The following is a 26,050-nucleotide window of genomic DNA, read 5'->3' on the forward strand; positions in this document are numbered from 1 at the left end:
CTGAAAGATCTGAGAACACTTACAAATACTTCAGGCAGTACTAGTGTTGATGAAATGATTCGGATGTTGTTGGCACATTTCTCCAGCCTTGAGGAAGATTCCGTTCGCCAGACAAAAGAAACTTTCATGAATAATAAGTTGTCGTAAACACGCGATTACAGTGGAGACACGAGCCACCAGTTTTGTCAGCCCTTTGCATCTTACACGTGTCGAAGCAGTCGAATTATATCAACCAAAGCGACGGGATTATTTATGAAGTCAGCGAATTGTATTTCGCTATCATCTTTTCCTATACCCCGACATTCAAACACGACGATGTCGCGTGAACCCTCTGAAGCCAAAGTAGGTCAAAGTAATATTTTAAGGATTTAGTCCGTACCGCGAAGAAAACACTACACTTCACCATTACAAAGATCAACTGGTCAACGCAGTTTAAGGAAATAATCGCTGTTTATTCTGGGAATCATATACGAAACCCATAAGTATAAAACGCAGAGTTACTGATTGTGAAAATAGGTGGTACATATAGTTACCACCGGGATTTGACAATGGCTGTCGAAGGCCACACCACCCGGGTCATAAGCAGTGCGATCACAAATACAGTGTGGATTGTCATTAGCACCCATTGTCACGTGACAGAGACTAAGTGGCTTTCTGACCAGTCTGCCATCTAGTGTCCATTCCGCGTAACTTCAATACCTGAGAGTAGCCGACGACGGTGGCCGAGTTCTGGACGCTCATGCGCGTTTCCTGTCACGAACCCGTGTACGTTTTCCCATGTTGGGGGGATCCACTCTCAGCTGCTGACAAGTCTCGCAAATTTTAGAGACCGCAATTTTCATCTGCTATGCTTTGGTTTGCTTTCTTTCTCTACGACCTTTCTCCTCCTCGTTCCTTCACCATTCCTTCCCTTTCTCTACCTCCCCCTTCTTTAACAAGTTTTTTTTTATAATTTTCATATCTTCTCCTTCCTCCTTCAGACCCCAAAGTGAAATCAAGTTTGTGGAGTGAAGATGGACGAAGGTGATTGACCGGGCAGAAACAAAGGAATGTCATAAAATCCGTCAAAGTTCTGGGACGATCACAGGTCCACATGGTCTCCCTCTCCATTTAACCTTGGGACTTCGAGAATAGAGATTAAACTTAATTATCTTCCATCTAAACCCAGGTCTACCCAAATGATCTCTTCCCTTGAAGTTTCTCAACAAATATTTTTAAAACGTGAATGCCACACAAAAGTTTGTGCACGACCCATTGCGGACCCCCCAAATGCTTGCTTTAGCATTTCGTAAGTTTCCGTAGCCGTTTTGGCGAGTCTTTGGCAAGAGATTCAGGCAGAATCGCAGATGGTGCTTGACAGGCTGACAAAGAAAGATTTCCAGGGATGCTTCCAGGCTTGGCAGCGGCGCTGGGATCGTTGTGTTCACTCCCAGGGGAACTACTTCGAGGGTGATGGATGAATTTAATACCTGAGATAAGTGTACGGGTTTTTATACGCGCAGTCTTGAAACTTTCCGATCGCACCTCGTATATCACCTCTTTCCTTATTATCTAATTTGTCTCGATTTAATCACCCGGAGGATGTTCAGTGTCCAGGTAACCGTATGAAGTTTCTCGCATCGTAATTACGAGCTCTTAAATATTATTTAAATGAACTCCGACTTCGGTGGGTTAAAGCAGTTCCTGCAATTAATTTCTTGTGCTGACCAAAAGTTCCGGGGAACACACACTAGCATCTAACGTAACATAACAACAGAACATCAACAAAAATAGAATCACTTGATTCTTTTTTGAGCGTTCTGATCTGTCACTTGGCTTTATATACGCAGCGGGGGGGGGGGGGGGCACTGCCCACGACGTTACGTCACGGGGTCTCGCACGTAGCGTGTGACACGTGAAGAAACATAAGAACAGCGCCGGTTTGTGACAGGAACCAATCCAAGTCACGGAACGAATTGTGTGACAGTGGTCACAAAATTAACCCCATAAGCGTTCCTTTTTCGTAACCTCTGACTGATTACTGCTGCATTGTCTACACGACGAAATCAAGAGTGGATTAAATTCGGTTCAGTCCAGAATACTTTGTCTTGTACATAAAAGAACCCAAGGTTTAGAATAAAAAAATTATATTTTCTGTGGTTATGAATCTTGGTGCCTTCTAATGGAATATCATAGACCGATGGTTCTAGAACAGGGTGCTTAGGAGAATATTTGGGACCCAAAAGGGATGAAGTGGCAGGCGAAGGGAGAGAATTTTTATAAAGTTAAACTTCACATCAAATTTCTTAATCGCCACCTTCAGCCGTGAAGAGTGCGCACGGGTTTAGTACGCAGGTCTGAGTCACTTCCCTGGGAGCAGTCGCTTCGACTCCCTTTCGGTAAACTCGTTTCATGATTGCGGTTTTTGGCAATCTTCCTGAGTCCGAACAGGTGCTGGAAACATTGACTCATTATCGTCCTACCCCTAAACCACTCATCTTAAACACGTGATACGTGAAAGCCAAGTAACATACATTCTTAGTTGTTTTTACGATGTTTTCTGAAGTAATTATTTATACACAAAGCCGAATATGAGGGGGGGGGCTGGCAAGAAATACATTGAGTATTGTCTTACTTCAGTATTTCACTAATTTGTGGAGTGACTGAATAGAACCACGAAACCTTTCATCCAGGATATTTGCCTGGCCTGCAGAATCACACGGAGCGGAAGAGTAGCGCTTGGTGGAAAAGCTGCCCGTTGCACAGACGTCCATTCCCTGTGTAACGTATGTTTTGAAGTGAGGATTTTAAGAAAAAAAAAATATATGTGCGTTTTATATAAACAAATGAAACAGCAATTTATTTAAGAAGCAATAACATTAACTTAAAATCAGCGATACCTGATGGCTGACGACGTTAACTTAGCGGATTCTGTAAATAGATTATTTGCCGTTCATTTCCACAGCCTTGCCACAAAGCGTGGGCTTTGACTCGTTAACTGTAAATCTCTCTTCTGTCGTAGTAAAAATACATAAACTGGCTGCGCTTATAAAATCTTTGGCGTGATGCAAATCTGCTACCATGGTGACCTCTGAATTCTGAAGATACGTGTCTTCATTATTTACAGGAACTGCGAAATTTAACGTGCGATTGTGTCACACTTGTTAGCGTGTTTCATACGCGAAATAACTGTGCACGGAACTTGAACATGCTGATATAAAAGTTTAATTACCTCACCATTTAAAATCCAGTGGTAAGTATATGTACCACTAGCCTTAACAAGTCAGTAACTCTGGATGTTTAACACATAGTGAGCTTAAGGATTTCGTATGTCTCATTCTCACAGCAAACTTAATATTCTTTAGATTATGAAATATACTGCACTGGGCCGATGCGGGTCCTACAGGGTTTAGTGTAGGTCCAAGACACCAAATTTAATCGAAATTAGTATATTTTTACGAAATTCAGTAGCAGATGTAAGACTGGCCTTTTGTTGTTTTATACAAGAGCTGCTCACATCTTGTCTTGCCCTAAAATCCTGTATCACTTTCCAGAATATGTACTCACTTCGTCTATTTTCGTTCTTCTGTGATCAGCTAAGCATCTGAGTGACTTTGTGCCGTAGAAAGAGGGGCTGTCCTACGGTTACCGCAACCAGAGGGGCCCGGTTCGATCTTTGCTACAGATGAGGAGGGTAACGCGTTATATATCGGTGTCACTGACTCGAATAACCAGTTCAAACGAAGTGTGACTCGACATTTAAAGGCTTGCAGATAAATTACACAGCAAGAGACGTAAAGCAGAACAATATGCAAAGTGCGTCAACAGTTATACAACATCATATCGCATTCCAACACAATCATAGTGACGTAGATAAGGGAGCATACGTTCACATGGTGACGTCTTCGCGAGCTGTAATGCAGCGACGATGGTCCTTATTTCGAACCACGCGATTCGAATTCACATCCTATTTCCGAAGAATCTACTTTAATATTATCCTTTCATCTACACATGTTTTCGGAAGTCTCTTTCCCTTAGGTTTACGAATCAACATTTTGTGGTCATTTCTAATCTCCCCAATGCGTACTATATGCCCCGCCCATTTCATTCGTCTTAATATGATCATCTTAATAATAATTGGTGAAGATTATGGACCTTCTTATTACTCAGTTTTCTCCAGCCTCGGAAATCAAACCCCGGTCTTTTTGGTCCGTGGATCATTAAGAACCCCTGAAATAAGTTTTGTGTTTGTAGTGACCAAAATTAAACATTATTACTTCTGATTTATGGCTGTAAAGTTAGAAACTATTAATTTGATTAAACACTTCACCGTTTAACGCCTTTTAAGACTTAAGTGAGTATATAAATAAAATGAAAAATGTGAGGGAATTTTTCTTACACATCAAAATGCACAGTGGTACATTTTGTTTTCCTGTGACTCGCATGGCCTCCTGTAATTCAGCTGTAACTGAGTGTGAACAACTGAAAGCTGACGCTACTTACATGTGTCAAGATGAGATATTGGAATGGTCACTCCTTATTCATCACGTAAACTTAGTATAGCTACAGACTAAGCCCCCTCTGATGCTCGCTATCTGCATATGTTTGTAACAGACTAGGCCAACTCTAATATCCATCACATTGGACATGGGGGCTGGCTGCTATACACCAAGCCTCGTTGTTGACTCTGTCACGCCCTTTTTAATGTGACAGATGGGCTTGAGGTCCCTGCGTTTCGACATTTATCAGAGCTTTTATTTCATATTTATACTGAAGCCGAGCGTCGAGAATGGGCAAGACGGATTCTTTTCACTAAGGAATTTCACTGCTATTAAATCTATGGAGACAGAGGACATGAAGGGTCTAAAGCTCTAACCAATGACGAGTTGTAAGCAGATTTTACTGTTTGTACATCTAATGGACTTTGAACGCACAGATTCGCCCTGACTGCTGTTTCTGTTAAATGTTTAGCTTGGCAAGAAATGAAAATCATTGCCTTGGAGGGGGGGGGGGAGCTGATGAATCGAAGCGGCGCGTATAGAATATATATATATATATATATACCATATTGGAATAAGTATTTCCACTCTGTAAGAAAAAGCATGGCGGCTAAGTGGTTGTATTATTTCGACTGTTATTGATAATAAAAATACTGTATTTAGATATTCGATCTCTCCTTTCGGGAGACTTATTTCCTAACTTCGTCTTTGACTTCGTGCCTTCGCCGTTATTTCGAGAGAAGTTTACGGACGAGATCAGAGCTTTCTTAATATTTGGTTTATATTTAGTTTTATGAATTTTCTCAGGTCAAGGAAAGATAATGGATGTCTTCTGGGTTGTTACACCGTGTAGTCTGCTAGAAGTCCACCGACGTTTCAGAGGTCTTTGCAACCTCCATCATGGCCCTGATGACAGAGGCAGTATGACCTCTGAAACGACCGGACTACACAGAAAGCAGAAAGCTTCAGCGTTTTAATAGATCCATTAAGTTACTATACGATGACATATGCCACTCTGGTACTAAATTCACTCAGGTCAGTGGTTGAACTTTCATAGTGCAGCTGACCTGTCACGTGTTGCTCCTAGATAGCAGCACCCTACGTGATATATAGACCCCCCCCCCTCTCTCTCTCTCTCACTAGCTTCATCATCTTTTAATAAAGGTTGCGTTTTGATGGCCTCCGCATTCAGAGTTCTTTGAAATGTAAACTGAACATTGGTGAGGCACTCGTTCCACGCGGCCAATGACATGATGAATACAATTTATTGTTATTGCAGCTGCTATATATTATCCTGGACACGTGAAGACTGGATCCTAAGAGACGAAGGCAGAAACCCGCGTCTTCACGAAAGATTAAATTGTTTTGAATGTGCAGTAACCAAAGGCTTTATAAGATTCAACCGCCACTGGATATTACCCTCAGCCAGCTACATCCAACTCCGATCATTACTTCCTTTTACCCTAACGTCAGGCAGCCACGGTGGTCTAGCGGTTAGAACGCTGGCCTTGTAATCCTGGGGTCTCGGGTTCGATTCCCGGCGGTGCCCGAATTTATAACTTGTGTTGGGCAAGGCCGTGGTCTAGGCAACACGGAGTTTTCCTCCGTGGCATCCCAACAATTACTCCATTCACACACAGAAGAAGGCAATGGCAAACCACTTCTGGATCATCTGCCAAGAACGTATATGAACAGGTCCCAGTCCGAGAAAAGGATCGAAGGATCCTGTTCATATGGACCTGTCGTCAGACAGAACACTAAATAAATAAATGATGGCCACGGTGGTCTAGCGGTTAGAACGCTGACCTTGTAATCCTGGGGTCTCGGGTTCGATTCCCGGCGGTGCCCGAATTTATAACTTGTGTTGGGCAAGGCCGTGGTCTAGGCAACACGGAGTTTTCCTCCGTGGTATCCCAACAATTACTCCATTCACACACAGAAGAAGGCAATGGCAAACCACTTCTGGATCATCTGCCAAGAACGTATATGAACAGGTCCCAGTCCGAGAAAAGGATCGAAGGATCCTGTTCATATGGACCTGTCGTCAGACAGAACACTAAATAAATAAATGATGGCCACGGTGGTCTAGCGGTTAGAACGCTGACCTTGTAATCCTGGGGTCTCGGGTTCGATTCCCGGCGGTGCCCGAATTTATAACTTGTGTTGGGCAAGGCCGTGGTCTAGGCAACACGGAGTTTTCCTCCGTGGCATCCCAACAATTACTCCATTCACACACAGAAGAAGGCAATGGCAAACCACTTCTGGATCATCTGCCAAGAACGTATATGAACAGGTCCCAGTCCGAGAAAAGGATCGAAGGATCCTGTTCATATGGACCTGTCGTCAGACAGAACACTAAATAAATAAATGATGGCCACGGTGGTCTAGCGGTTAGAACGCTGACCTTGTAATCCTGGGGTCTCGGGTTCGATTCCCGGCGGTGCCCGAATTTATAACTTGTGTTGGGCAAGGCCGTGGTCTAGGCAACACGGAGTTTTCCTCCGTGGCATCCCAACAATTACTCCATTCACACACAGAAGAAGGCAATGGCAAACCACTTCTGGATCATCTGCCAAGAACGTATATGAACAGGTCCCAGTCCGAGAAAAGGATCGAAGGATCCTGTTCATATGGACCTGTCGTCAGACAGAACACTAAATAAATAAATGATGGCCACGGTGGTCTAGCGGTTAGAACGCTGACCTTGTAATCCTGGGGTCTCGGGTTCGATTCCCGGCGGTGCCCGAATTTATAACTTGTGTTGGGCAAGGCCGTGGTCTAGGCAACACGGAATTTTCCTCCGTGGCATCCCAACAATTACTCCATTCACACACAGAAGAAGGCAATGGCAAACCACTTCTGGATCATCTGCCAAGAACGTATATGAACAGGTCCCAGTCCGAGAAAAGGATGGAAGGATCCTGTTCATATGGACCTGTCCTCAGACAGAACACTGAATAATAATAACCCTAACGTCCGTAGCCGTACTATTCTTCTAGGTCTTTTCAAGTGGCCACTTTCCGTTAGGTTTCCCCATCAATACTGTATATTCATTTTGTTTACCATTTCGAAATAGACGTTCAGTCCATTGAAACAACCCTAAGAGTACTAGGTGATCCATATAAATCACAAAGTTTCTCTAATCGCAAATAAGATATCTTGAATTGTTCGCGTACTTAATTCTTTGTGGGCCTGAATATTTCTAGAATAATTTATTTTTACAGTTCTTCCCTAATAGCGAGATAATTATGTTTCACGCCCATACAAGAAGGTCGGTCTACTTGTATGTGTGCTTAATTATTCCGTTCGATTTTATCCATCTCCTACGTGCTTTAAGTTCAAACCACGACGTTTCGTGGTACGGGATATTGCATCATGTAACCTGGTTCACGATTACAACATCCCATATTACCAGACATTTTAGAGGAAGTTATTGCCTAGATCAACAGATCACCCTGATGATGGAGGCAGTAAATTCATATGAATCATCGCCCATTTCTACCAGAGTGCACGGTGAAACATTCTCGAAGACAAGCCATTTTCATATTAGTCACCGTGAGAACAGTAAATTTCATTGAATCCGAAGTTGGCTTAGGATTTTTAAGAAAACACTAAAATGATGGATAATGTCCAACATAATAGTTGTACGTGGTGTATCCCATCGTCGTCAGGAACCTCGATGATGAAATAGTGTTCGTGTGCACAGATGTTTGTCGAAAGTTGATGGTCGGTATCCCAGCCGGAGCCTGAGCAGAGTGAGTTGGTTTCGTCGTTTGTGTTTATCCTGTATGTTCCTATTTTATTTATACTTTTAATATATTTTGATTATTTGGAACTGGTTTTTGGGTTTAACCTATGTAATCCTACGGCCGTACCACCTCCCGGTCTGTGGGTGTTATTCCAATCTGTTGTCGCGATCGCCGGTAGGGCTTAGGGCTAACAAGCTCTCACCTTAAAAATATATCATGTTACAAAATTATGCACAAGGATTTTGTGAAAACGGCGATGAAACGTCGATTTTCGTTCGAAAATGTCTTGACTGAGTGAGTAATTGCTGTTCAGTAACGAGTCTGCTTTACGAAACGAAATGTCGTGATTTCGTGGAAATTCTTCTCGTCTTGTTTTATTTGTGAACTCCAGTTGGATTTATTTTTGTTTTCCCATGATACACCTTGAATCGGTTTTAAATAGGTCTAGGGTAATTTATTGGAGTATCTACAGGTACAGTCCACGACTGTAATCTTGAGACTTGCAAGGAATGCAGGAAGTCCGAAGGGTTAAAGGCAGAGGCTCCTTCCTCCTTCACCCCACTTCCACACCCCGCAAGTCTCAAGATTACAGTCGTGGACTGTACATATAACTCCTACAGCAATTGTCGTGGCGTGGCGCGCTCATGTGTCTTGTGTTTGAAAGGACATGAAACTACGCTTATTTTAAAGATAATATTTAATTATGAATAAATGTTTTGTGGTTAAGGGACGAACAGTTATGTTGTCACGACTAATTTCGAGTCAAAGTAATGAAGTTATTATCAATTGGGTCTTCAAGATACTCCCTCCACTTAATAACATGTTATATGTAGTACACATTCAGATACGAGCGGCTGATATACGAATTTAAGGGGAGGGGTTTGTGGGCTGCGTCCTTCTCAAATATTTACAATTGTTAGCAAACTGTAAACTGTCGATGATGAGGGAGCCGTGGGGCAAATGGAGAAATAATATTAGGGAATTAAACATCGGTAATTACAGGACTACATTAAATGTAAATAAAAATTAGCAGCACGCTCGGGCTGCCATCTAGTGTCAGTTATTGTTACTCTGGGTTATAATGAGGTAGGAGTTGAAGGGTCGTGGTCTATTTAAAGCTGTCAATTTGAAGAATCAGAAGAATAAGGATGGCATCAAAACGTTTTTTATGAAAGATAGGCAACAAGATATGAATTTGGTGTTTGAATGTCTGGCAAAAATCGATAATGGTGAGGATCAGTTCAAAATTTTCAAAATTTTTAAAAAAATTGAAAAATGCTGGAAATTGTCTAAAAAAGCTCACAAAAACGAAAATTTTAGAAAAATTTGGGAAAAAAATATTAAGTTAAAAATTTTCAAATTTCTTTTGGTTTTGTGGGCGTTTTGGGCAATTTCCAGCATTTTTCGATTTTTTGAAAATTTTGAAAAATTTCAATTTTTTTTTCAAAATGTTCTCTAGTCGATCCCTACCAGAACCGGTCTCTGCTGGACTGGGTCTTTGCAGAGACCACCCGAGATTGACCGGGTCGTACAGAGACCAGAACGTGTAGAGACCGAGTCCGGCGCATACAGGGTCCGCCAGAGACAGTGTACGGCAGAGCCCGGTTCTCTCAGGGATCGCGTGGGGGAGGATTTCCATAAAAATTGTCAAATTCTTTAAGAATATTTAGTTTTGTGCGGGGTTTTTTTTTGTGTGGATATTTTCCATTTTTTTATTTTTCGAAAAATTTGAATTTTTGATGATACATTGGCTGATTGAATTCTAGCTAACACTTCGTATGCTGTACCATACTGTGGCGAGTTTAATAAGATCCTCAACAGCTGGTGTTATTTTGTGACAAGATTGTTAACCACCTTTAAAAGTTCACATATGATTCTTAACTATAATGCAGTTGATGCAGACCTGAACAGGCCGTAACATATCCACTTTGTGGCCAGATTTGTTCCCCTGATCTATACTATGGCAAACTTGAAACGGATCTGTAATGAGGCCCTACAGATAACCACCCAAACAGCTCGGATACTGTTCCATCGTGTGGTCAAACCGACATCCACCTTATCAGCTCTCTTTTAAAAAGTTAAAGACATTCTGATATGCGCCTTGTAGGTGTTTACGTACTTTTGATTGTCAACCTTACCAGTACATGGGGGTGAGCGGTCAGCATCACGCGCTATCCGCGCAGTACCCCCGGAATAGGGCCCACGGTACCCATTTGAGAGAAGGCTCGGTGTGGTCCAGACGCAGAGGCTAGAGGAAAAATCTGGTATTCACTACAGACTCAGATGCTCCGACCCTGTTTAGCGTAAGTAATTTATCTTAGCGTATTTTTGTCTTCACTTTCTCTTGCCTGTTATCTGTTACCTTTGTTTCACATTGCTTTTTCTAGGTTGGGTTGTGGTTATCTCTGCGTAACTATGTTCTAATTGACTGAGAGTCTCTCAGTTTAACTGGGCGCTTTATCGAATGCATGCAGATTTATGTGGTTACGTAGCTGTTCAGATAATATTTAGACTCATTGTCCCTCCTAAACGGCCAGACTGGTAGTTCATCTGATATCTGTCCTGTTGCGTCGGCTGCCGTTTAGTTAGTTTAATTTGTATGTGATTTATTTTGGAAGTTATTTAGACATTAATTAGTTGTTGATTTGAATAGCCCCTATTGGCAGTTAAGGTGCTCAGCTTGTAATCCATTGAGTTGCTTTTAAAGTATTTTTTAGATTTTGTTCCAACTGGAAGACAGTATTATCATTTTCTGAGGCTTGGAATAGTTCGCGTTTAAAAGCTTGGACATCTTGCGGGATTCGTGTAGTGGTAAGTCCTTCATGAAATGGGAACTGCTGAAGAATCATTATGGCGTTGATGACGTCCCATAAGAAACAGGAACGCGGGCAGTAAAATTGAACGGGCGCCGATATTGTCTTGTTTCTACTGTCGGTCGGGTCACTTGATTGACAGGCGAATACAGCGCCGTTCTCTAGCGAGACGACACAACAAACCACAGATAGATTAGGCATAGTGAAATATATTTGCTTAATTTGCATGACGGTAACGAAAATAGCTTCCTGCGTTTATCCGAAACTAAAAGTTAAAAAATTCCGTGTCTGCCTGGCCGCATGCTACAATTCCAGATACAATGAGCGGACTTGCATGTGTATTGTATACTGGGGAAACACATTACAGTTTTGATTAAAATCTGACAAGAATAAGCGGCCATTTCTATGTCGCACGTATCTTTATTTCTGAGAGAATGTGACCGAAGCCTTGTGTGGGTATACCCAGCTATAACCCACATGCATCTACGTATTGATAATTGACCCCAGGCAGCTCAGACGTCACAGGTTACATTTGAGATGATCACTCGACATGTTCAGGGGGCTGAAACGCCCCCGACCTTGACTACTAAGGGAGTACTCACAAATTAAAAACACAGACGCAACAGCACGAAGTTCGCGCCAGAATTCTTGCTCTGTGTTTACATGTCGTAACGTGTTCCGATTCAGCCCTGGTATATGTGGCAATAGTGCATAATATTCATCTGCAATATGCAAATTCAATGTATTCGACGATATTATTCTTGAGATGGTAAATTTGCGTCATATTGTGATATAATGAATGTATATTTTAAATCTTGTCCGTCTAATCACAATAAATTCTTATTAAATATTAAAATATTACAATAATTAACATTTAAAATATTTAAAATATGATGGTCTAATGTAAATCGAATATTTCGATAAAGAACATTATTTGATATATTTTAAATATTTTAAATGTTAATTATTGTAATATTTTAATAGTTAATAAGAATTTATTGTGATTAGACGGACAAGACTTAAAATATATATAAAATAGATATTATTCTTGTCCACCAAGTTTCATTTTAATATTATCCCACCTGCGTTTTGGTCTCCCATTAATCTTGCACAATTAAGAAATATTCGACAGTATATAAATATTAAGCTGAATCAGTGTTGTTAAATAGCCGAGGAATCAATCAGCAGCCAGACAGAGGGTCTTCTCGTGGGAGTCCAGCAACATAAATGCCAGGCTTCCAGCCCCATTGGGGGAACTGTCTCCAGTCTTCTAGATAGGATAGTAATAAGAACAGTGTCTTCTATACGGACAGCAGTAAACTCTCCATGACACTTATCGGCGATTCAGATTGGCGCTCACTGCCTTCTGAAGTCATCAGGCACCAGAAGGCTGGTCGTAATAAGGAAATAAGATTCAATATTCACTTAGAAAAAGGACCATAAAAAGATATTACTCTCGAGACATACTCTTTTTTTCTGTTGAAGAAAGTGAATGGGTAGTGAAGATGGGACATTCCTGTGAAATGTTTGCACGACGGTTCTGTGGTTGGTGATCCTACAGGCTCGGTAGGCAAACTGGCGCCATGATAATATTTCACCTCCCCACTTAAGAATGTGGTGACGGTGTCAGAGGGCTTTGGATGATAAGACTCCACTTGATTATTATATACTACAGTTTATTTTTTTACGAAAGGGTTCTACAATATTCTATCTATACAAGTAAGATAAAAGAGTCGACATATCGTAACTAAGAATTATCTGGTGTTGTTGTGTGATTATCTTATCTGGAACATTATAATGTTGTAATGGTTCAATTTGAAACACTTTCTTCAGGGAATTTTTAATAAAAACTTGTTTCACTATTTCATTTTTTTTTTTATTTTTTTTTTTTGCGTGAATGACACGCGTTATATATGATTTTTATTTGCATTTTATGAGTCAGAAGGTCTGTCCTAATGACACTAGAAACTCTACAAAAAACTAAGTAATGTACTGATATCGGAACTTGTCCATTCATTTCAAATTTATTATATCTAAATATCCGCCTTGGAACTCCGCTTATGACACGTGTAATTTACGTCTGATGTTAAAAATTAACGTGAAATGCAAATAATGTTGATAACAGAAGCAACGTTGTATGGAAGTGGAGTATCTGTTCTTTCTTTCGCTGTGTGTTACTCTCGAATTTGCCCACACATCTTACACACCCATTTCGTTCCGGTGGGGGAACTTGATACGTGCCAGCCTGGCTCCGGCAACGAGTCTGGAAATCTCGGTGCAGTTTTTTCACATAATTGGCACATCCAAGTTGAACCAGATGACGGATTTGAACACTCATATTCATTCGGTGAACTGTGGGACTTCGTCTCGGCTGACAGTTCTCCATCCAAATATTCACGTTTTTCACCAGAAGCTTCTTTATCGGTTGACAAATTTGAAGAGTTCTCCACCACATCAGAGTATGGATCTTTCTCAGGAGGTGCGGTTGGAGTAACTTTTGAATCAACGTAACATTTTTCTGATGAGGCATTTTCAACAAAATGTCCACTAGGCTCACAGTAAAATCCCGTTGGTAACTGAATACTGTGGAGCGAATCTGTACTTAATTCCGCACTAGACCCCTCTGTATTCGGTACAGTAGTAAAATATTTGCAGATTCTACAATGCCGGAATCGCCTTCCATGGGCACATCGACCTGGTTTGCCGACAGATACTATTCTATCGGTAGAAACTGAAGTTCCTTTCTCGTGTCTTCGGATGTTACGATGTCTTCCACATCTACCAAAGAGGGGGCTACGAACATCAGGCTCAACACACACACTCCGTTCACCAGCTTTGCCAGCGATATTCATATCTGATTCAATGACATTTATCTCAAACTCACACTCCAGATGCATATTTGCATTTAAAAATTTCAATACAGTGTTATATTTCAGAATCACACAATCTCCTGAAAGGAGAATTTCTTCCAAATCCTCGAGAATACATCTAGTTGGAAAGGACATGGATATTTTCTTGTCGTCACTCTCCGTTGTTAAAGTGAATTTGTACTTGTATTTGGAACATATCTTATCTTCGCCCACGTGCAATACTGCACAGTAGAAGCAATCATCTTTGATTCTCCAATAAATGTAGTACAATTCGTCAGAAATGAACACGATTTTACGATAATGTTGTCCTGGTGACAATCCAGTCAGTACAACATTGAAAGCCCCGTTTGATTCGTGCATGTCATTTAAATTATTGTGGTAAACTTTAACATGATCCTTCATGCCCACTAAAGGACCTCTCCAAGGACACGTACCTTTTGATATCCTAGTAAAAGGGCACTCTACACTTTGAGGAAATCTGGTGGGCTGTTGCTCGCCCATTTGATCCGTCACCTGTCTGGACAGGCTCTCCAGTGCCAAGTTCCGGACATGAAGGAAAGGTTTTGTACAGGATGGACAATACGTAAGTTTCGGTTTGCAGTTCGCACAGATACTGTGCCCGTTTTCACACATTGTGATTGGCGGCTTCATAGTTTCCATGCAGACAGGACATTCCAACTCTTGAAGGAGGCCTTGATCCAGGTCCTTTGGCACCGAATCCATTGTGTTGAATGCGTTGACTGATTCAGTTCCTGTTAGGAAAACGTGCAATTAAGACTTCTTAACAATACTGAACTAGATTTAACATAAAGTGTAATCTAACTTAAACCGTTCACAATGACGCAGATGAAGACTCCGTCTTACACGGAGTACCAGCCAGCAAGAGTTACCCTCTGTAATTCTATCTCGGGCTACACACTACCTTTACAGACGATTTCTTTGGTTTACCTCAGTCCCTTCAATAGAACTGTCAACTCTTGATTGCCTAGACGATGGCATCAAAAGCCATTGCTGTAACAATACTAACCAAGAACATTTTTCATCAGTACGGAACACGATTACTATAGCAACAGCGTGCTTCAAGGTCACTGCAACGATGTGACGTAATACGCGAGTTCGCGAGGCAATGTGGTCCACGCAGAACTTGAATTCAACATCCAGCGATGTTCAGTTGTTCATGTGAGCGCATGCAACGGGCATGGGGAATATGAGAAATTCGTACAAACTTCTGGCTCGAAACCCTGAAGACAAGAGGTCACTTGGAATACACAGGTATTAGTGGGAGGATAATATTAAAGTGGAACTGCCTGTAAGGACTGAGGAAAACGACGAAAAACGTCTGTGAATTATGAACGGGATCTCGTTCTTGTGTCAGCAAGCGGAAATCATATGCGGCCACGTAAGAATTGCTAACTATGCTCATCGGACAATTCCATTGGTCCTTAAATTAGTCTTATCCGAACACAATGGATCGTCCATGTTTCACTTTGAAACAGACCCATACATCACATGATAATAATTATAAATTTGGAAGGACACGGAAGTGAGCGATCGTGGCCTGTGCTGCGATTGTACAGAGAAATTTTCCTCTACAGCCGGAGGGAGAGAGGACCTCGAGGATAATGGGTTTTACTATCGGCATTCAAGTATAGGATTTCCCAGACAGGCAGCAGCGTCATTGGGAATATATTTTGACGTGATTGTACAGCAAACACAGAAATGATGACGCTTATGCTTACGTAGCGGAAACATTGTGTACTTATTTCGTAATAGGAGGAAAACTTTCCAGTCATTGTTTACAGAGGAAAGATCCTCAAACCGTGTTCCGCAGGGCCACGGCACTCCTCGCACGATTCCGAGGTGATCAGTAACGAGCATAGAAAATTTGGGACTGGCGCATTTCATGAATTAACCCCATTCAGGAAAGATGACAGTCGCTCAGCTACTCAAAAAGATTCCACGATTCTTATTCAACCTGAAGGTTCATTACCGTGTTCACGGCAACCTTAGTTTCGAGGTGGCCAACCTAAGGGCTGGACGACCGCGGTTCAATTCCTGACAGGGGCAGAGATATCTCTCTTTCCCCAAACGGCCAGGCCAGCTTCCTGTCCAATGGGAACCAATGACGGGGGACTCGGGGCCTAAAACTGGAATCTTACGACGAAATGTCCGCATTATGGAGATTTCCAGGCCATCTCCGCTCTCTGCCTGCAAGATTACTGAACAGTTTACAGAATTTGGAATTGGGCATTTACATAGAACGTTGTGGTTTACTGAGGTTGTGCGTGGTACTCCTCAGTCTTATCAGGCTAATGCACAGACACTACCTTCACGACGCCTGCTTATAAATCTTCGTAAATTATTGTGCATTCCTCCCTGCTTATTATTCGGGAGATCTAGTGTTCTGAACTCTGACTGGGTCCGGCTACCGTAACTGGCGTTTATGTCCTTTTCGCACATATATCCAGACGATTTCCGGGCTAGTACCTTAAATTAGGCTATGACCGCTTCCTTCCACACACTTTACAATTTATTATTCATTAATCCGATCATTAGATGGTATTTACTGTGAGTTCTCACAGCGTCATTAAATCAACCACAAAAAAACAAAATTAATTATCACGTTCCTATATCACTTCATGGTTTTTAAGCTCAAAATTTTAAATAGCGCTGTATTGACTTAACACTGTATTGGACCATTCCGACTACATCACGTTATTCAATGTTGGAATGTAAAGACGTCATAACACACAAAAGTGTGTTATGACACTACAAATCTAGCTTATTTCCATGTAGAATGCAAAGAAACAATTTCTACTCACCGCAAAATGCTTGTTTAATAACACTTCGATGGTCTTCTCGTAAATTAGTACAGGAACTGACGAATGGAGTTTGTTGACGCTGCTGCTAACAGTTCAGCTGTCCTGGTACAAGTGATAATGACGGTGCGGTTACACTGTGCGTTGCTGACAGTGAGTCAGCACGAAACAAACTATCTTCACCTCTCACTGACGTTTGGTATAGTGCGTTCCAACGTTTTTGGCCGCTGAACTTTGTGAACTGGAACATCGGAGCGAGTCACTTACCAGAAGTGCTGGAACGGATGCCAGCAGGCCGTGTACAGTACACTCCAAATAAAATATCACCACGGTATGTGACACAGGAAAGTCGATTTCACTACACTACACATCACTAGAAAAATTAACACTGCAGAGAGTATTAGATAAGTTTATCTTCTTCACAACTCTTAGGTCCTCTCCCAATTCTTCCACGCCTCAAAGACCATCGCTTTCTGACAAATCACTCGATTCATCACTACCTCTGCTGCTGTTCACTCCATTGTCTTCAATTATATATATATATATTAAATATATTAGTGACAAAGCGGGACTAGGAGTGACATCCTTTGAAAGAGTGACGAGGGGACGCCTTGAGTGTTAAAACATCACCAAGATATTAAAAGCGTGACCAAGGGTGACAAAGTGTGACTAGGCGTGACATCCTTTGAAAGAGTGACGAGGGAACGCCTTGAGCCGTGACAAATCGTGACTACGCATGACTTATTGTAACGGTGTGACGAGATGTGGCCATATGTGCCGAAAAGAATGTAAACAATTCTCCAGGCCTAATTCTATAATTTTGAAGTCGCTCCTGCCCCAAGTGTTGTACCTGATTGGTCTCATTTCCGTCACCACGATCCTGATAAAATTCATCACAAACTTCAAGTCAGCGTTAGAATGTTTCTGATTTCATTCCAGCTTATAGCAATGGCGGATACCAGGCACCCAGCATTTCAAAGAGTGGAGACGTGTGATATAGCGTTCTTAGTTTGCCTACCACATGGTAAATGAAACTACTTCTAAAGCTTTAGCATAAAACCACAGGGAATCCATTCATTTATACAGTGTTTAATACTTAACAGATATACAGTCTCTGCTTCAAGACCACAAGTAGTCCTACGCCTACATAAAAGTAAACCCTTGCACGCATCAAAGCCCTCATACACAAATTTCCGCGGCACTCTGTAATATTTGTCTCTCCAGTCACAAACAGTTCAATAAAAGTGTCCTCACGTTCCAGATTAAAAACTAATTTGTTTTCGCATTAGCGAAATATATTTAAAACACTAAACACATTTAAACAGTTTTCTAGGAAAATTGTAAATATGTACACCAGATACTTTAACATTTAGTACTTAGGCAAGCTGCTCTCAGAACATCTTTACCTCGTAAGCTGTATTGATCAATGTCATTTACACGAGATATTTCTTATGTTTTCTTGAAGACAGAAGTAAAACTACCAAACATTGTTCAGAATAATTTTATCCTCTCAAAGACTTATGGTAAGTGCTGCCCCTAGATCTACACTTCAAGCTCTCCACTGGCAACATAATTTACATTTCCAGGTAGTTCCAGGTGGTGCCAAATCGATAAGTGAAAAATAATTCGTCAGCATCTTTGGAGCAAGTTGTCCACATACGAAACATTTCCAGGTTTCTTCAGGTGAAGTCAACGAATCTGGTCGATTATCAGCAGGGAACGTGCGAGTATTTTGAGACAAGTCTGTTCTTTGATTGCTGGGGGTGTATCTTACAACAGAAGCATTGGAAATGACTTTAGAACTATTTGTTTCGACTACATCATGAAATGTATCAATTGGAGAAACGCTAGTCGTTTGATAATCGTCCATAAGTGATAGGTGAGACGATTCAAGCTTCGGATAAATAGATTGGACAGCATCCTGTGACTTTCCCAACTCCGAAAGTTTGGTACGTTCATCTCTTGGCACTCCTTTTGAAACTGGAAAATTAAATGAAGGGATAACTTTGGTATCATTTGCCTGGAATTTATCCTGTGACTTTGTCAACTCCGAAAGTTTGGTACCTTCATCTCTTGGCACTCCTTTTGAAACTGGAAAATTAGATGAAGAGATAACTTTGGTATCATTTGCCTGGAATTTATCCTGTGACTTTGTCAACTCCGAAAGTTTGGTACCTTCATCTCTTGGCACTCCTTTTGAAACTGGAAAATTAGATGAAGAGATAACTTTGGTATCATTTGCCTGGAATTTATCCTGTGACTTTCCCAACTCCGAAAGTTTGGTACCTTCATCTCTTGGCATTCCTTTTAAAAATGGAGGAATAGATGAAGGGATAACTTCGGTATCATTTGCCTGGAATTTATCCTGTGACTTTCCCAACTCCGAAAGTTTGGTACCTTCATCTCTTGGCATTCCTTTTAAAAATGGAGGAATAGATGAAGGGATAACTTTGGTATCATTTGCCTGGAATTTATCCTGTGACCTTGTCAACTCCGAAAGTTTGGTACCTTCATCTCTTGGCACTCCTTTTAAAGATGGAAAAATAAATGAAGAGACAACTTCTGTATCATTTGCCTGGAATTTATCCTGTGACTTTCCCAACTCCGAAAGTTTGGTACCTTCATCTCTTGGCATTCCTTTTAAAAATGGAGGAATAGATGAAGGGATAACTTTGGTATCATTTGCCTGGAATTTATCCTGTGACTTTCCCAACTCCGAAAGTTTGGTACCTTCATCTCTTGGCATTCCTTTTAAAAATGGAGGAATAGATGAAGGGATAACTTCGGTATCATTTGCCTGGAATTTATCCTGTGACTTTCCCAACTCCGAAAGTTTGGTACCTTCATCTCTTGGCATTCCTTTTAAAAATGGAGGAATAGATGAAGGGATAACTTTGGTATCATTTGCCTGGAATTTATCCTGTGACTTTCCCAACTCCGAAAGTTTGGTACCTTCATCTCTTGGCACTCCTTTTAAAGATGGAAAAATAAATGAAGAGACAACTTCTGTATCATTTGCCTGGAATTTATCCTGTGACTTTCCCAACTCCGGTTTGGTACGTTCATCTCTTGGCACTCCTTTTGAAACTGGAAAATTAGATGAAGAGATAACTTTGGTATCATTTGCCTGGAATTTATCCTGTGACTTTGTCAACTCCGAAAGTTTGGTACGTTCATCTCTTGGCATTCCTTTTAAAAATGGAGGAATAGATGAAGGGATAACTTTGGTATCATTTGCCTGGAATTTATCCTGTGACCTTGTCAACTCCGAAAGTTTGGTACCTTCATCTCTTGGCACTCCTTTTAAAGATGGAAAAATAAATGAAGAGACAACTTCTGTATCATTTGCCTGGAATTTATCCTGTGACTTTCCCAACTCCGAAAGTTTGGTACCTTCATCTCTTGGCATTCCTTTTAAAAATGGAGGAATAGATGAAGGGATAACTTCGGTATCATTTGCCTGGAATTTATCCTGTGACTTTCCCAACTCCGAAAGTTTGGTACCTTCATCTCTTGGCATTCCTTTTAAAAATGGAGGAATAGATGAAGGGATAACTTTGGTATCATTTGCCTGGAATTTATCCTGTGACTTTCCCAACTCCGAAAGTTTGGTACCTTCATCTCTTGGCACTCCTTTTAAAGATGGAAAAATAAATGAAGAGACAACTTCTGTATCATTTGCCTGGAATTTATCCTGTGACTTTCCCAACTCCGGTTTGGTACGTTCATCTCTTGGCACTCCTTTTGAAACTGGAAAATTAGATGAAGAGATAACTTTGGTATCATTTGCCTGGAATTTATCCTGTGACTTTGTCAACTCCGAAAGTTTGGTACGTTCATCTCTTGGCACTCCTTTTGAAACTGGAAAATTAGATGAAGAGATAACTTTGGTATCATTTGCCTGGAATTTATCCTGTGACTTTGTCAACTCCGAAAGTTTGGCACCTTCAGTTCTTGGCATTCCTTTTGCAGATGTCAGAGAAATTTTGGGAAGTTTATCACTTGTTTCACGTTTTGCAGCTGGAGAAGTGGATGAAGCGTTTATTTTGAGACGAACTGAATCGCGCATTTTAACCACCGCAGGAGTTTCTTTGTCTCGATAATGCGCTTCGTTGCCTAGATCTGTCAGACTCCGGCCTATGTTAGAATGCTTTCCAAGAATTCCGCCTCTGTTTCGGAAGTCGCGGTCTCGTGATATATGTTGAAAGTGTGATTCGACAGATCTGTCCCGAGGACCACGCCAAATTACCTTACCTCGTCCAACATGTCTGCCTGGTCTATGTGTTTCATGGGGTATGTCATCACGCGAATCTAGGAACTCGCGTTTCATTGGCGCCTTTTGTTCTCTGAGGAATTCTCTTTTAACTCTGACACTGTCAGAGTCCCTGTCGACTGTTTTAGCTGTAACAGTCTTTGGCTGATTCTTATCGGCGCCTGATTCTGCTTCAATCGGACTGATTTCAAAGTCACAAGACAGACATTTATCAGAGTTCAAAAACTTCAAAACTGTGTCAAAATGTAGAACAACGCAGTGTCCAGGTGCGAGCACCTGCTCTATTTCTTGCACGACACTTCGTGTTTGGAAACACATTGATATTTTTTTCTTCTCATTTTCTGCTGTTAAAGAAAATTTGTACATGAATTTGGAAGATTTATTCTTTGAACCTACACATAACACTACACAAAAGAAGTTGCCATCTTTTATTTCCCAAACTATATAAAATAATTCATCGGCAATCCACACTGCTTTCCTATAATGCCGTTCAGGTGACAAATCTGTGAGAATAACGTTAAACCGTCCACCAGATTCTTGCGTGTCCTCTCCACCAGTGTGGATAATCTTTATATGACCCCTCATGTCCGGAAGCGATCCCACCCAGCTACAATCCTCATTCGATATTGTAGCAAACGGACACTTGTAACTCTTATGTGAAGGATCGGATATCTTGGAGATTAAGCCTGGAGGTAACAACACTGTCGACAAATTCTCTAGCGCCAAATTTCTCACTTTTAAGAAAGGTTGCCTGCAGTAAAAACAGTTGTTCAGTTTCGATCTGCAGCCGTTACAAATGCTGTGGCCATTTTGACACATTGATATCGGCGACTTCATATATTGTAAACAGACTGGACACTCCAATTCCTTCATGAGGTCATTATCTAAATCGTTGGACGCGTTATCCATCTTACTGGCTCGATTCATGTCCAGTTCTATTTCATGCGACGAATTTAAGACAATCTTAAGGCTTCAAAATTGCGTGCTGAATTTGTGACTGAATATCAGCTGTCCCTCATTATATTCGAATGTCCAATTTATGCTCCATATCAGTGTAGATTTTGGTTTTGGTGTTGTTAGTAATGACGTTGTGTAGTCTGGAAGATGGTTTGGTCCTGAAGATGAAGGTGGTTGATTCCTCTGAAACGTTGATTTTCACCTAAAAGAATACACTGAGTCATAACCCAAATGACCACAATCTAAACGTATTAAGATTTATTAAAATATCGAGGTTGATGGAGCATAATTAAATTAATGTATTCTTTTTCCAGGGGAGCTTAAATTTTCAGATGAAAGAAATCGTTCTTTGCGACACGTAACGTGGAACCAAAGCCAGGACAGTTAGGGGCGGTAATATAATGCAGACGATCTGGTGATCTATGTTAATGTCAACTGTGTAGGATCATCCCAGTCCTATTTAAGTACTGAAATGCTTAAGTTGATTCCGGAAAAAGTACCTTCTGAACTGTATTTATCTGTAGCATATGGGTCATTATTTTCAGACTTTTCAGCGTCGAATGATAGGTGTTTTGTGAACAGTGAAGCCCTTGAGTAAAACCACGAAACGTGGGTGTCCGTGTCTAGATTAAAACCAGACTCCCAAACACGAAGCTAGTGTACTAACCACTCGACTGCGACCACTAGCAAGACTAGACCGTTCAACAAAAAGGAATAAAGTCTTATGCCACTGTATTCCAGCTGTAAATTTCTTCTCTTTACATGTTAGTAGACTGTAGTCACAGAAGGAGGTGTTCGGAAAGTAGTATATAAATTTCACTATCTACTCCACACTTATCTTATCACATCCTTAAGTAACTTATGACAGCAACGAAGTTCGCGGAAAATAACAATCTTTGAGATATCGACAGTCTTTCAGATGGCCTCGAAAATTCCCGTTTCTTATGGTATCAGAAGATTAATTACAGTGCTGATAAAGAGCCCGACATTGTACTGTATTCTGAGCCAGACACATACATTACACAGTGTCACACCCCGTTTCTCTAAAACCTATTTTAATATCATCCTCCCATCTACACTTAATTATCGCAAGTGATATTTCGTCCATTCAGATTTCTCCGAACAAAATTAAGTACGAAAGAATAGTACCAATCATTGCAGAGAAATACCACCGTATTCAATAATAAGAGAGATACAAGTTGACGTACCAGCAATTAATAATTTACTTGTAATATAACGTTATTTATGCTGTTATTCTGACATGAAATGATCTTTTATGATAAATACATTAAGTACACATGCAGATTAAATAGTTTTACCTGAATATGAAGCTTTTGTGACAGACGCCAGTTTCAATACTACTCAGTCTCTGCAAGGCACAACTGCTCATGAAGTTTCATATCAGAGCATTTGGTTGATAAGAAAAGTGTGTTTGTGTGTGTGTGTGCTTTCCTGGAAACTTCAGGGTTATAAAGGCTGCACGTGATGTTATCAGAAATCAGCTAGCAACGCTCCAAATATTTAATAACGTAAAAGGATATCGATAAAGATACCAGAGAATGGATCAAAGCTGTTACTAAGCTGTCGGCCAGTGGTCCCCAACGCGGTGCCCGCGTTGATACGGAAAGAGGTTATATTGGATAATGAAGGCCGTTCAACTATGAACGTTATAAAATCAAACATCACACTAACTTCCCACTTGAGTAATAATAATTGTACTTATAAAACTACGTATCTTTGATTGCATGGTTTCTTGTATCATTAAACGTCGTGTTGTCTTGTGTATTATTTGGTGTTCATATCTTATTTGTCCAGAGAAAAGAAAATTTGGCTTTGTTAATTGGTTGGTGCCCGCCACGATCTCATAAACTCGAAAATGTGCCCGTAGGCACAAAAAGGTTGGGGACCGCTGATGTATTAGTCGTTCGCTCAGACATGAGGTGTGAAATGCGCGTGAGGGAGGGTACTGACGCTGTCTGCTAGCGGTAGTGGGGCACGGAGGAGAACAGCTTTATCTGTACTACTAAACACAAAAACATCAGTGCAGATTGAATTACTTACAGCTGCTGATGAACATTTTACAAAGCTTCTATTCCACTTAATTCCCAATCATCTCCTTCTGCATCTTCCTCCCTCTCCTCTTCCTCACTACTGCTACAACTGTTGGTATCACTGTCGTCTTGTAAATTAACTATAATTTCTTCCGAAACGTAGTCAATAACAGGTTCCAACCGCAAGTAATTCTGTTCGCACTGACGGGATTTGTTGCACCTCGAGCTCCATTCTTCCTCAGCCAGTTTCATAGCATCATCTAGACGGAAACTGACATTCTTTGACCAATCCCCATATCAGTTCAGTCGGATTAAGATCTGGATGATATGGCGGCAAGCGAAGGACAGAGTGGCCATGTTGAGCCAGTAGAGCTTCAATTTTGAATGTTTTTAATTGTGGCTTACGCAGTTTAATTAGAGAATACAATTAGGGGTTACGCATTCGGTCACTGAAAGGAATGCTACGATCTGAAAGCCAGTCGATCGTAGCACTTTTTCGAGATGAAGAAGTTGGAGCCGGATTAAGTTGTGCGTTATGGTAAGCTGCATTGTCCACTACTAATACCGAATTTGGTGGAAGGTTTGGAATTAACTTCGTTTTGAGCCATCTTTCATAGTTGTCAAAATTCATATCATGATGATAATCTCCAGATTTTGTCCCCGATTTAAACATTAACAAAGCATTTGGAATGAAGCCATTTTCATTGCCAGCATGTACGATGATGACTCTCTGTCCTTTGGAGACGGATACAAGTAGACCCCAGGCATGTCGTTTTATGTGTGAGGAGTGAATGGACGTTTCGTCCGTGTAGACGATACGTCGCCCCTCATTTCTGTAACGACTTATATTTCTCAAATATGACAGTCTTGCTGCACGAATATCATCCTTTTCGATGATAACTTTTCTATTACTTTCCGATTTCCTCCACCTGAAGCCTAAATCTCTAATTATTTTCCAAAGAGCCCACTTCCCGCCACTGAAGTTTTCTTAATTACAACCAACAACGATTTTAAAGTAGGACGCTCGCCTTGTGTAGTCTGAAATTCGTTAATCGTTCTTCGAATTACACACTTGTCAAAATCATCTACACCAGTTTCAATTTTCCTTCGTGGCCGTTTTTTGTGAGGCGTGCTGAATTCTTTTCCCACTCGTTTATTATGATCTTACTCTTTCAGAATGCGTTTCAGAGTACTTATGGACACACCAGTAGCTTCAGAAACACGATTTTGTATTTGATTAACGTTAATCACTTTGCCGCTGTCAGCTTCTTTCTTCATAAAACTGTAAACACTTATCACCATTTCTCTACTTTAGCTGTGTATTGCTTTACGTCTCCCTATTTTCTTTACACCTCTGCCCACGCTTTGCATTCTGTTCGAGCTGCAAATACACTGCACATCTCAAGGCCATAGCTAGGGTATCACTTAATTTAACCTAATCCAACACATACTGATCTGACCTGCCCTAAACTAACCTAACCTAATCTAACTCAACTCAACCCAACCCAACCCAACCTAACCTAACCTAAACGAACCCAAATTAACGTAATCTATCCCAACACAAATTAGGCACTGAGTATATAATATTACCGTCAAATGACCTTGACATATCTATGACCTCTAAATGATGTGTGCAATGTCACTCAGATTCCTATAGTTCTCTTTGTACATGCGTGACAAAATTTTATTTCGAATGACCTTGAAAAGTTTGAGTTTGCTTGATCTTGTTGTGGTCTTCAAATGACCTTGGACTATCCGTGACCTCATTTTAACATGAGTATGGTCAACCAGGTATATACGGTTTGGCGGAAATAAACATTAAAAGATACGACCTTGAGAATATTAGAGACACGTATCTAGGAAACTAGATAGTCGATTTTGTGGTGCCTTCCATATGACCATGACCCATCCGTGACCTCATTTCGACATAAGAATGGTCAACCAGGTATTTAAGGTTTGGCAGAAATAAGCGTGAGAAGATATGACCTTAAGAATTTTAAAAACCTCTATCTGGGAAGCTAGTGAACCGATATTTTCGTG

General features: G+C 40.9%; 3 protein-coding genes across 12 annotated transcripts in view; 1 reads left to right on the top strand and 2 right to left on the bottom strand.

The window, feature by feature from the left end:
• Positions 1-26,050, top strand: part of LOC110840254 (putative E3 ubiquitin-protein ligase sinah) — a 516,698-nt gene that overhangs the window by 390,115 nt on the left and 100,533 nt on the right. The window lies entirely within an intron of this gene.
• LOC110833383 (uncharacterized) lies at positions 12,700-17,043 on the bottom strand. Its single transcript, XM_022071389.2, has 2 exons — positions 16,733-17,043; positions 12,700-14,662 (listed from the first exon to the last, which is right to left on the bottom strand). The coding sequence occupies exon 2, from the start codon at positions 14,631-14,633 to the stop codon at positions 13,215-13,217; it is 1,419 nt and encodes a 472-aa protein (XP_021927081.1). The 5' UTR covers positions 14,634-14,662; positions 16,733-17,043; the 3' UTR covers positions 12,700-13,214.
• LOC110840259 (uncharacterized) overlaps positions 17,803-26,050 on the bottom strand; it is a 341,537-nt gene continuing 333,289 nt past the window's right edge. For 2 of the 6 annotated variants that reach the window (XM_087348182.1, XM_022085154.2), the window contains one exon: positions 17,803-22,161. In XM_087348182.1, coding sequence (XP_087204308.1) covers positions 18,279-21,929 — 3,651 coding nt within the window. In that variant the 5' untranslated portion in view covers positions 21,930-22,161 and the 3' untranslated portion in view covers positions 17,803-18,278. Of the gene's footprint in view, positions 22,162-23,278; positions 23,569-24,020; positions 24,181-26,050 lie in introns of those variants that run through there. The other 4 variants (XM_087348184.1, XM_087348185.1, XM_087348183.1 and 1 more) reach the window with 4 other exon arrangements.

This window comes from Zootermopsis nevadensis, unplaced genomic scaffold (assembly GCF_977971745.1).
Source record: "Zootermopsis nevadensis isolate Lab colony 2312 unplaced genomic scaffold, Znev_1.0 Znev_ptg000012l, whole genome shotgun sequence".
Taxonomy (NCBI): Eukaryota; Metazoa; Arthropoda; class Insecta; order Blattodea; family Termopsidae; genus Zootermopsis; species Zootermopsis nevadensis.